The 13,180-nt window shown below is 38.2% G+C and overlaps 1 protein-coding gene across 1 annotated transcript; it reads right to left on the reverse strand.

Moving 5' to 3' along the window:
• Window positions 1-4,752: 4,752 nt before the first annotated feature.
• On the reverse strand, window positions 4,753-8,178 carry LOC126586692 (squalene monooxygenase SE1-like). Its single transcript, XM_050251620.1, has 7 exons — window positions 7,743-8,178; window positions 6,899-7,010; window positions 6,602-6,779; window positions 6,117-6,504; window positions 5,729-6,004; window positions 5,259-5,537; window positions 4,753-5,137 (listed from the first exon to the last, which is right to left on the reverse strand). Exons 1-7 carry the CDS (start codon window positions 7,995-7,997, stop codon window positions 5,033-5,035), a joined length of 1,593 nt encoding a protein of 530 aa, XP_050107577.1. The 5' UTR covers window positions 7,998-8,178; the 3' UTR covers window positions 4,753-5,032.
• Between the last annotated feature and the right edge of the window lie 5,002 nt (window positions 8,179-13,180).

Below are 13,180 nucleotides of genomic sequence, written 5' to 3' on the forward strand. Positions count from 1 at the left end.
AAAATTTCGAGGGATCCAAATGTTTGCCTTAGATGAGTTTGAAGACTTTAGGTATGATATGGTATTAGTAGCAGAAGAAGAAGAAATGTATATTTACAACAAGACAATGATCAGTCATCAGCCCTATTAGAAGCCTCAAAATTTCAAAGAAGAAACAACAAAAATGTACTACAGGGTGAAAGAAGATAGAGAAAGAGATGCAAAGCTGGTAGAAGGAGATGAACAGTATTGGAACAATTTGACAGAAGAAGAGCTGCATAACATCGACAACATGATGGAAGCATAAGGAGCTGGTAGCAAAATAACATAAGTTGAATAGCATCATGTAAAATAATGTATTTCTATAAGAAAATGTCAACATCATTGTGGACCCCGCTATAATAATAAAAATGGCATAAGAGTAAATAAAGAAAACAGTTTGATCCATTATGAATTTTTCATACACAAAATGTCCTTTTGATTAAGAATGAATAGTGTCAAGCGCTTTTCGTTAAAACTGCCTTTAGTTTTTGGTTCAATCCATCTGGGCCTAACATAATCATTTTTTTATTTAACATGTTTTTGAATTTTTAATCCCAATTGCGCAAAAAAAAAAAAAAAAAAAAAAAGAAAAAGAAACTTTTGCTAATTATTTTTAATTTTCTAGTACATTTAACCATCCTAAAATTCAATATGGAAATTTTATTTGAACCCATGTAACTTCTTTTTACACCCAACTTACTCTTTAAACCCTTGTTATTTTTAATTAAAGAATTAATATCTCTTTAAACCCAAAATTATTATCTAAATTACCCTCCCAAATTCAATTTAAAATGTAGATTTATTTTTACACCCATTTAGAAAATAAAATCCCAAACTAAATAATTTGGTGAAGTTTCTACTTGTTTATGAATCTTGTTAAAACCTAACACTTTTAAATTTCTTGTTTTCTTGATATTCATCTCCCCTTGATTTTATTTGCATGTAGGAATAATAGATTTTCTTGAGTTTAGGAAGATACATCAAAAGTTGTGTTTTTAAAGAAACTCGAGATCAAAAATCTTTTCGGTCATTTCTCTCCCCTCCCACCTTGAGCTCTTTGAAATAGCGCTTTTAGTCCCTTGTCTCCTCCTTGTTTTTGGCTCTTTAGTGACAGAGCTTTTTGAAAATTTTCTCTGAATTTTCCTACCAATTGCTTCACTGCATCTTATTTAAAATTTTCATTAAGTTTCAGATTTCCAACTGGAGCCTTCTTACAGCACTATTGCATCTCCTATGTGTGCATCTTATTTGATCTTTTTCATATAATCTTCCTAGTAAAACAAAGGCCTCAATTTTCATGGGCTAACAACTTATTCTTGGAAGGTCAGAGAGCACGGTAACTAATGCTTGCTTAATATGGGAGGACAAACTAGCACGACAACAAATTGTAATGCCCAAGAAATAGTTTTTACTTTCTAATATGCCAAACAATTTATTAATACTTCTACCCATAGAAAGGGTTTAGCATCCAAGAAATTTGGTGTTTGCAATAGCTATTAGAGTTTGAGTCGGAATGAATGTAGGATAAACAAGGAGTGATGGTAGGTTTAATTATAAAGTGTGGGTTTATTGATAAATTTAGGTTTTATTATTAATTTCATATTGTACTTGATTATAATTGTAACATCCCACATCACCCAGGGGAGTGATCCTTAAATGTATATTCCCATCCCTACCTAGCACGAGGCATTTTGAGAGCTCACTAGCTTCGAGTACCGTAGGAACTCCGAAGTTAAGTGAGAAGGAGGCCAGAGCACTTCCAGGATGGGTGACCCACTAGGAAGTTGCTTGTGAGTTCCCAAAAACAAAACCGTGAGGGAATGGTAAGTCAAAAGCGGACAATATCGTGCTACGGTGGTAGAACGGGACCGGGCCGGAATGTGACAATAATTATACAATAGGATAAAAAAGACAATTGAAATTTAAAATTTAAGTTCAGTATAAAAAAAATTATATGGGTTCAAATAAAATTTCCCAATTCAATATTTCAACTTAAAAATTAGTTGCAACTCAAGAATCAATAACTTCAAAGTTCCATCAACCTTCAGCATTTCACTAAATTTTAGCCACTAAGAGTAGTACATGTGTAAAATAAAGTAGTACTATAAAAACAAACATGTAAGTGATCGGTCCGGTTTGGTTGAGGATCATTTACAAAAAATAAAAACCGGCTTTGTTTTTGGTCAAAACGAAACTAAATTGGCCATTGAAACTTGCATCAGCTATATTGATGCCCACCCTTTAATGAGATGCTAATAACTAAGGGCTAATTTGGAATTGTTGTGCTCTTTTAAAAAGTTGCTTTTGTTGTGCTTTATTTTATAATTAATTATAAAATAAAGCAGTTGGACGTTTAATAAATTGTCTTTTAAAAGTATATTGAGTATGAAAAGTATTATAAAAACATTTTATAAATTAAAAAAAAAAGGTGATATATAATGAAAAAAATAACTTGGTAGTGAGGGTGGTGTCCATGACAGCAGTGACAAGGCTAGTGGTGGTGGTAGTGGCGGAGGCAGTAGTGATGGGATCAACAAAGGTGGAGGTATGATGGTGGTGCTAATAGTGAGGTGTGGTGGTTGGGGTATAAAGGTAACAATAGTGGTAAGGGCGGCGATAGTTGGCGATTATGGCTGTGATGGTAGTGTTGGCAACTGTGGTTATGGTGGTGATGGTGGTGGTGGCGGCAACGATGATAGCAACGGTGTTGGCAACAATAGTGATGGCAATGGTGGTGGCGGCGATTGTGATGGCTGTGGTGGAGGCAACGGGGGCGATGGTGGTGGTGGTAACAACAATGGCAGTAGTGGTGTAAGCTTAGTGTTTGTAGTAGTACATGGTGTCGGTAACTTTGTTATCCAAGGAATAAAATGATTGTAGAAGGTTAAACCATGTCATTTTTAAAAAATTAATGAGTGTAGCACATGAATTAAATACATAATGTTTTGATCTAAGATTTAAATTCTTCCATGTTTCAGTAGTAGTTAGTATATTGTTCCATGGAGCTAAGGTCCAAAATATAGAAGAAACATGTGTTTCCACGACTCTACCGCCCAGTCAATTATGTTCCACCACACATAAAAAAAATTATTAAGTTTGATTAAATTAATACTCTTATTTATTGATTAACTTCAAAGTGAAACAGTTTTTGGTGAAAAAAACAATGCCAAAAAGGACCTAAGTTGGTTGAATTATAAATTAAATCTAATGTTAACATAGTAGTTAATTATTTACTTTCTGTTTAGTACAAGCGATATTCTATATTAATCTACATTAAAGTTGACGATGAGAGTTTGAATCAGGACATAATATATTGGAAAAGAAGTCCCTAACTACCACCAAGCAATCCACCCACACAATTCATTATTAAATCTTTGTTTCTTTTTCCCTCTCTTACATGAAGCTGAGATTGCACCGAAGAACCTATTAACCATGTGATCTAACTTCTTATAAGCTCATACAAAATTTAACTTTCCGATGTTAAACACCACCTCACGCGCCACAACATTTCCCCTTTCTAACTTACATCGCCACCTAAAAAAACTTGCATCACATGCATCCCATCATGTCCTTTATTATATGTTATATATCGTTGAGTTATGACGTGGGCTGGATTATTTTGGAATTAGCAATTTAGAGAAGTTTTGGAAGGAGACTTGAGGTAGTAATCGAATTCCGAGTTGAATAAAAGTTAGGTCAAGTTCAGACTCAGCCTACCAAAATTGAACCATATACAATTAATAATTTAGGACAAGCGTTAGGTTATATGGCCCTCTCTTCCCATGGACCCTTTGCCTTTTATTATATACTGAAATGTCACATATCACCGTATTATGGTTATCTTTCTCTTCACAGCACGCCAAAATTGATAATTCAAAAATCTACCTTATTGGCCAAATGTGTGACGTGTGAATAATTATGCACAAGAAGAAAAAAAATACGAGACAAAAGGAGTGGACAAAACAAGAACATATGTATGTACATAATGCAAAGCAACTACCAATTCAGCCCTTTTATATTTATGTGGTCCCTCCAAATATATATAGTGTCACATCCCAACCCAGGTCCACTATATTCCGGACCCGTTCCACCACCGTAGCATGATATTGTCCACTTTGGGCTTACCATTCCCTCACAGTTTTATTTTTGGGAACTCACTAGCAACTTCTCAGTGGGTCATCTATCTTGGAAGCACTAGCAACTTCTCAGTGGGTCATCTATCTTGGAAGTGCTCTGACCTCTTTCTCGCTTAACTTCGGAGTTCCTACGGAACCTGAAGCCAGTGAGATCCCAAAATGCCTCGTGCTAGGTAGGGATGAGAATATACATTTAAGGATCACTCCCATCCAAGAATTTTTCTTTGCAGACAAGATAAAGCTTGGATACCACTTTGGCTAGTTGTTTTTGGACATCTCAAGTCTTTTGAGGCATTTTGTTAAGCATCTTGCTAGTTATAATTAAAAGAAAACGTTAAATGAACATGAGACAGTTGCATGTGTAGCAATAGTTGACGAGACGGATAGAGCATACCTATGTGGATCGCCAGTGCCAATGGAGACAAAGTTGTGTTAGTTGGGATTTGAAAAGCCAGAATCAGCTGACCCCAAAAGCATATTCGTGTGAAACTACGAAAATCCAAAAGCTAGGGTAGGTTGAAACTTAGAAACTTAGAAACTTGAAAAAAGGTTGGAAACGTGCAAGAGTTGAATATCTTTAACGTGTAGAACATAATTAAGCTAAAGATTAAGTGCGAATTCTTTACGAACTGCTAGAGTTTGATACAAGTTTCTTGAGGGAGTCCTGTTCCCTTTTTGCAGAACAACAAATGCTAAAAAGAATTAAGAACATATGTAATTGCTTTCTCTCCTGTTTACAGGCATTAACCACTCACCGTGATTTTATTTTTGGGGAGGTTTCTGCTGATAAGATACAATTAGTTTCTCGTAGCAATTAAAAGTGATTACGGTTCTTCATTTTTTTATCCTCTTCATGTATGCTTGTTTCCAATTCTTCATTGAAGAGGAGGAGCTCTGTAATATGCTGGGATTGTTGCAGGAAAGAACATTTGTCTAACTCCTTCACCTTTAATAATGGGGAATATAATTCCTGATGCACCCTGAAAACAAAAAATCATAAAGTTTAGTTTAAGTGAAAAGTTTAAGTATGAATCATTTTGTAATTGACAAGCATGGTGATGTGAGAAAGTACTGGGAGTCTGGGATATTTAGTGAATGTACCAAGATCAATCTGGTCCCGAGCCATACACGTTTAGGCGTAGGGAATGGAATCATTAAGCGACCTACTCCATAGACAGCCACGGCAAAGAAATGGAGAAAAAGGTGGATCGGACGAGGATTAAGGCCAGAGAGTAGAGATATTGGTCCCCTTGCACATATGCCTCCGAGGCTCAAATAATCGAAACAAGCTTCCCTCATTTCCTGTCTTGCCGGGTCAGGTGATGCACAAAACACCTTGTACAAAGCACCGGCCAATGTGTTTATGGTAGATGACACAGGCTGCAATTCAAAACAAACCATGATTATCAACAAAGAAGAAATTGCAAACATTTCACAAAGAAGATACATATGTTTGTTTGCTAAGATATGTCAAGTGTAACGTTTGTAAGACTTTGAAGGATATTATAACATAGCCTATCAAACTGTCTAACAAGAGAACATAAATAATGCATATGAATGCTGATTTATACCTTGCGAAGTGTGTAGAATGATTCTAGATATTCGCACAAAGCTGGTGCGTCGTTGAGATCAGTTAGGGGTCTAAGAAGATCCCTTAGAAGAACAATGTCGGAAAGAGCCACGGTCATTCCTCCTCCGGTCAAAGGATGTCTCATGTTGAATGCATCCCCTAATAAAATTGCACCGGGAGTGGGTTGAGGAGTAGCGGGCATGCTTTTGTTTTGCATTGTTCTGATGTTTCCTTTCTCAACTGCTGCGAGAAAAGATCTCAAGAGCTGAGGGGGAACCTGAAATACCAAAGTCCTCGGATTAGTCCCTTTCGATTGTTGAATATTTGTCAGATTGAGATCAAAATGACTAGAAATTAGAAGTTCTAAATGTGAAGCAAATAATAGATACCTGAGGAGCAACCACATTTTTCAAGTATTTGGCCATTTCACCATTAGCTACTGAAGGTACTTTTGTGCCGGGAACATCTACCAAACAACGAACTTCGGTACCACTAATAGGGTAAAATAAGATAGGTGAAGGGTCTCCCAAAATCACGTGTCCGTGGTTTGCATAAGGAAGGTCACAGTTCTCCAAGATCAAACCGACGAAGCAAGAAGGATTGTCAACCTTTGGAGTACAGAGATTGCGGCGGAGATTTGAAAAGCACCCATCGCATACTATTGTTAATGGAGCATATGATCTCATCTCGTCTCCAGCCTTGTTCTTGTACATCACACCCTTGACGGTGCCCTTTTCTTCAATTAGGGTTGTCACAGTTCCTTGCTCTAGTGTCACGCTGTAGAGAAAATTCGAGGGACATGAGCAACATATTGAAAAATATAAAATATCAAAACAATTGAAAGACCACGGAAACATCGAAAAATGGGAAGTACTTTTTAAGAGCTGTAGCCCTTTCACGCATTTTTTGGATGAAACGCCCGTTGTGGAAACTTCTTCCGGCGATATCTGAAGGATAGTTTTCCAAGGGATAAGACAGTTTTGTGTCGTTCCCATCTTTGTAGAGAGCATAACCAAATACTTTTTGAGCGTCAATGGATTCATTTGCACAGTCTGCAAGCCACAATAAAGATTGTTGATCAAAATCGATGCGTGAGAAATTTAGTACTAATTACTAAATTAGAATAGAAACTATGAAAAATGATTAAAAACTATTTTAAGCAATTGCTTACCTTCAAGACCCAACTCAATCAATTTGAGATAGCCTCCAGGCTGCAATAGTTCACCAACAATTCTGTCTGGCTCACTCAAGTCTCTTTCGATCACATGTACCCGGCGTCCGTCCTGTAACAATGAAGAAAAACATATGTTTAGACTCAAAAGCTCAAATGATCAAAGATTGTTAGCCAAGATCTGAATGCTTAATTTGCTAGCATTCTCAAAAAGAACTATTTACAATAAGATACCCAAGTCTAGCATTCTTAAATTGGAGTGCACTGTTGAAATCTTCTCCCAAAACAAACAAATCAAAGGAAGAAAGAGTTCATTTAAAACTCATAGCATATATTTAAGTCCTTGTACTTCTTAAAAAACGAGAGATTAATAAAAAAGAAAAAGTCAGAAAACAGTTTGAAGCTTAGACTGCTTAATTAGCTTTTAGCTTAGCTGGGTTGTTGAGGAGAATAGAATGTAAAACGTGCTTAACAAATTCTAGTTATGATTAATTGACTGCATCTTCTGTTCAACAGCAATGAAATGCAAATTTTCTTTACGGGGTGTGCTATCCACACACCCCTTTTTACTTCTCACACATCCTTGTTAATTTATGTCCGTTGATTTTCTTTAATTCATCCGATCCGATGGTCGAAAACTAAAAATATGTGAGAGAAGTAAAAAAGGGTGTGGATATCACACCCCTTTCTTTAATTTTCTCTGTCACCAAACAGGAAACTTCTTCTCATTCATTCACCATCATAATTCTAATTTTTTAAAACTAAAATAATTATATTTAGGAACTTGGAAACTGTTTAAAAACCATAATATTCATTCTTTAGGTAGAGAGAATTATTTTGTCACCTTCGCAAGAGTGTAAGCAAGGGCAGCACCGGCAACTCCGGCACCGACAATGACAACGTCCGTGCCACTGGCACTCTCCGGTTGAAAATTACCGTTCTGGGACGGCATCCTCACGTAATCATTTCCGTTAACGCCGTTGGAAACTTTCTCGACCACCTTCTTCTTCTCGCCGCTGAGAGTGGTGTTGATGATCATGAAGAAAACAGAGCCCAGCAGAGAAACCAACACCCCACCAAGAACATACTGGTAATCCATCTCGGATATCAAAATAAAAAAGATATCGACCAAAACTGAAAATTTGGGTTTTGACTATTTTCGCAATCCGAAAGCTGCTTTTAGCTTTTTTTTTACGTGTGGTCTTTGGTTGCGAATGTGAAGAGAAGAGAGGAGAGAAAAAGAAAGCGCTTATGGTTATGAGACAGCAATGGGAACTTGAAAGCGTTTATATAGAGTGTTGTCGAGCAAAAACTTATAGGGTTGGGTTTTTAATAAAACTTGTTGGCGCCTACCAACGGTGGACTTTTGAGGCCCATTTTTTTAATTTTGATGGAGGTTGTGGTAGGATGTAGGTGAGCCTAGGGTATAAATCGTGTGAACTAGAGAGGACAAAGAGAGAGTCACTGGTGGACAATTTAGTAGTCTTAATTGCGACACAATGCTGATCAACGGTTAGTTTTTGCGAAAATTTTATGGTGTTTCGGAGTGTGTAATATTTCAAATTATTTAACCGTTAATTTTTTTTATTTTAATAAAAAATTTAATGGTAAAAAAAATCTGAAATATTCTATATTGGGAGCATCATAAAAATTCTCTAATCTTATTTGACTTTACTATAATGGTCAACCAATGAATTTCACCATCATCATCATCAACTTCTGTATCAGTATGATTTTCGCTAAATGTGGCATTTGGATGGAAGTTTGGTTGCGAGCAATGTTTCTAATTAATTGATTGAGTAAAGATTAGAGATCATATGAATAGTGTATGTAAGTATGACTAGCAGCGGAGCCATCTTAGAGTTTATAGCTACTCATGATCCAACAGATTTCTAGCCCCATGGATATTTGTTGATAGATTTATCCTTGACCCCAATTAAGAAGAGAGGGAATAATGTTGAATTACAACCTATTGTTGCTTCTTCCTTCTCCAATTTTTTTTTTTTTCTTTCTCGTGTCTTCCTTCTCCTTTTTCTTGTGTGCAACCTGTTAAAATATAAACTTGCTAGGGTTTCGACCTGCTAGGGTTTGCAGTCCTAGGTTTCAGATCTTGCAAGCTAAATATCGAAAGTAATTGATTTCATTCAACGTCTTATACATAAGGAGTACAAGATTTATACAATATTCATGAGGCTATTCTAGGAAATCAACTATACATAAATTACACGTATCAATCTATTCCTATAATTAAGGAAAGAGAACAATCATCAGCAATACTCCAAGATATTGTCGCTCAATACTCCCCCTCAAGGTGGAGTGTGAATATCAATCACACCCATCTTGCCCAGTAATGATCGAAAAGCCCCTTGTCCAAGCGGCTTGGTGAATATATAAGCTAATTGTGCTCCAGTACGAACATAGGATGTCGTAATGACTCCTAACTGAATATGCTCACGAACAACATGACAATTAATCTCTATATGTTTGGTACGCTCGTGGAACACGGGATTGGCTGCTATGTGGAGAGCAGCCTGATTATCACAATATAACTTTGCTGGCATGCGGTGATCAACTCGTAAGTCAGTCAACAAATATTTCATCCATGTAAGCTCACAAGTTGCAGAAGCCATGGCACGATACTCCGCTTCTGCTGAAGACCGAGAAACAGTTGTTTGTTTCTTAGTCTTCCAAGACACCAATGCACCTCCAAGAAAAACGCAATAACCTGTAACAGATCTCCTTGTAATTGCACATCGAGCCCAATAGGCATCACAATAACCAGTCAGGATTAAGTCCCCATTTGAAGGGAATAAAAGTCCTTGTCCAGGTGCCCCTTTTAAGTATCGCAAAAGACGATGAATTGCATCCAGATGTGGTTTTCTTGGTTGTTGCATGTATTGACTGAGTACATGAACTGCATATGAAATTTTTGGCCTGGTGATTGTGAGGTAAATGAGCTTACCAACAAGCCTCCTATACTTCGAGGCATCGTGAAGAACTTGCCTTTCAGTTGGAGATAAGTTCAAGTTTTCTTCCATGGGAAACTTTGCAAGTTTGGCGCCAAGTAAGCCGGCTTCATCAAGAATATCAAGTGTGTATTTCCATTGAGAGATAGAAATATCTTGAGAAGATCGAGCCACTTCGACACCGAGAAAATATTTCAACGGTCCAAGGTCCTTGATTCAAAAATGAGTGTGGAGGAACTGTTTGAGATCACGAATGGCCTCCTTGTCATTACATGTGATAATCATGTCATCGACATAGATTAGTACGGCTATGAATGAGTGATCACGCACCTTGGTGAACAAGGAATAATCAGCCTTGGATTGTTGATATCCTGTTAAGTGTATGGCAGTGGAAAACTTGTGAAACCAGCTACGAGAGGCTTGTTTAAGCCCGTAGAGGGACTTGTTGAGTCGGCATACATTATACTCCTTCTGCCGACGAAGACTGGGAGGCAGTTGCATATAGACCTCTTCCCCAAGGTCCCCATGGAGAAAGGCATTTTGAACATCCATTTGATGAAGGGACCAATTGCGAACCGAAGCCACGACCAAAAGACAATGGACGGTAATGAGTTTGGCAACGGGGGCGAAGGTCTCTTTGTAGTCGATACCTTCACGCTGAGTAAAACCCTTGGCAACAAGACAAGCTTTATAATGCTCGACAAACCCATCAGAATGGTACTTGACCTTAAAGGCCCACTTGCAACCAATGGCCCGATGACCGGGAGGGAGGTGAGTGAGAGTCAAAGTATGATTTTGTTCAAGAGCAAGAAGTTCAGATTGCATGGCAGCTTGCCACCGAGGATCATTGTTGGCCTGTTCAAAAGTAGTGGGTTCGACAATGGTAGAAATGGCACAAGCAAAAGAGCGATGTGAAGGAGAAAGATGAGCATAAGTAACATAGTGAGATAAAGGATATTGTGTACCTAACATGGAAGAGGAGTTGGCACCAGGGGCAAGAGAGTTGACATGATATAAATGGTAGCCCTGAAGTCGCACGGAGGGTTTAGGAAGACGGTGGGAGTGGCAAGAAACCAGGGAAAGTGGCGGAGGATTAGGATCCGGGCAAGGTGGGGTGTCGAGGTTGGAAGGGGTGGTAGGTGGAGGAATGAGATTAAGATCAGGTTGAGGGTTAGGATTGGGATCAGGTGGTATAGGGTTATGATGGGTGTGAGTGTCAGGTGAAGGATGGGGATCGGTGGTATAGGGTTAGGATGAGGATGAGTGTCAAGGGTAAAGGAAGGACAATACTATCAGGTTGGTGATCAGGGGGCTAGGAAATAAAAGGAAATATATCCTCATGAAAAACCACATCACGGGAAGTAGAGAATTTGTGGGAAATGAGGTCATAAACACGGTACCCCTTTTGACTGAAAGGATATCCAACAAATATGCATTTGTGAGCACGTTGATCAAATTTGTGTGCGGGATTGAGATTTGTGACATAGCATAAGCAACCAAACACATGCAAGTGAGTAAAATCAGGAAGTGTACGGTGTAAAAGTTCAAAAGGAGTTTTGTGGTGAAGAAGTGGTGTGGGTAAGCGATTAATTAAATAACACGCTCTTTGAATACTTTCCCCCCAAAAGGTTAAAGGTAAATTGGCTTGAAAACGAAGTGCTCTCCTAACATTTAAAAGATGGTGATGTTTTCTTTCAACTACCCCATTTTGTTGAGGAGTAGAGGGACAAGAAGTGTGAAACACAATACCTTTGCTATCAAAAAATGGTCGTAAAGAAGTGAATTCAGCCCCATTATCTGTCCTAATTGTCTTAATCATACATTTGAATTGTGTTTGAACCCAAGCAATGAAGGAACATAACAACCTTTGTGTTTTAGACTTTAAACGCATAAGGTGGATCCAAGTAAAACGTGAATAATCATCAACAATGGTAAGAAAATATCGAGCCCCTGAATGGGAATTGACTCGATGAGGTCCCCAAATATCACAATGTATTAAATCAAAAGGTGCTTGTGATGAAATAAAACTTGATGGAAAAGATAAACGAGTTTGCTTAGCAAGAGGACAAATATCGCACAAATGACTAGAATCAAGCACAATATTTGGGACTTGCTTGGTCAAAAATTGTAAAGGTCCGGTGGAGGGGTGCCCTAAATGTTGGTGCCAAAGGTTGAAGTGATGGTTGATATTGTGAGCAAAATGAGAGTTTTGGTCCGTCAACAAGTAATAGAGCCCATTGTATCGCTTGCCCATGCCAATCGTCCTCCTCGTATCCATGTCCTGTATTACACAGAAAGTGGGAAAGAAAATCACTATGCATCTTAGAGACTCGATGAGTTTGCTAACGGATAATAAATAGACTCGAAAATTTGGAACATGCAACACATCATCAATTTTAATGAGAGGAGTGACTTGAATGGAACCAACAAACTCTATAGTGGCTTTGCCCCCATTCGGCATGTGCACATAATCTATCATGGATTTCTTGTCAAGTAAGTGAGGAGAAGGAGATATGTGATCCGTTGCCCTACTATCAATGATCCAATATATAGTTTTCTGCGGTAAAGCTCTTGATAGATTAGATAAGGGTTTAATAGTACCTGTGGCATTCACAAAATGTTATGGATTACCATCAAGGTTGGTTTTCTTGAGCATGACCATGATTTGAGTATACTCTTCAGTAGTAAACTTGGGCCCATCACTGGGGTTCCAAGGTGGTGCTGATCAGTGCCTTTGGCGACTTCATCGCCTGCCTTCACATGGTTCGCGCATATTTCTTCTTTTTATGAGGGGTCACCTTTTTGCCATGGTACTTGTGCCCTGGTGGGAAGCCGTAGAGATAGAAACAGCGATCTACAGTATGATATTTCTAATCACAATATGAGCATTTAAGGGATGAATTACCTTGTTGTGCAGCAGGTTCCCTGTGGCTTGTCACATTCATCGCATGCAAATTGTTGCTATTGCGGGTGAGAGAAACTTCCACTTGCTTCTCTTGTTGTAGAACAAGAGAATACGCCTTCTGAGTGTCTAGGAGTGGCTGCATCAACAAGATTTGCCCACGTACCGCGGCATAAGATTCATTTAGTCCCATGAGGAACTGTATCACCTTTTCCTTTTCATCACGTTTATTAATCTTCTTCAAACCCCCACAGGTGCATGTGGGGGGCTCATGATAGGACGTTAATTCATCCCACAATGCCTTTAGTTTTGTGTAGTATACTGAGATTGATTGTTGCTCATGTTTGTGCTCAACAATCTCTCTCTTAATTTGATAAACACGTGAATCATTCCCTTGAGAGAAACAATCACGCA

The sequence above is a fragment of the Malus sylvestris genome, chromosome 10 (assembly GCF_916048215.2).
Source record: "Malus sylvestris chromosome 10, drMalSylv7.2, whole genome shotgun sequence".
NCBI lineage: Eukaryota > Viridiplantae > Streptophyta > Magnoliopsida > Rosales > Rosaceae > Malus > Malus sylvestris.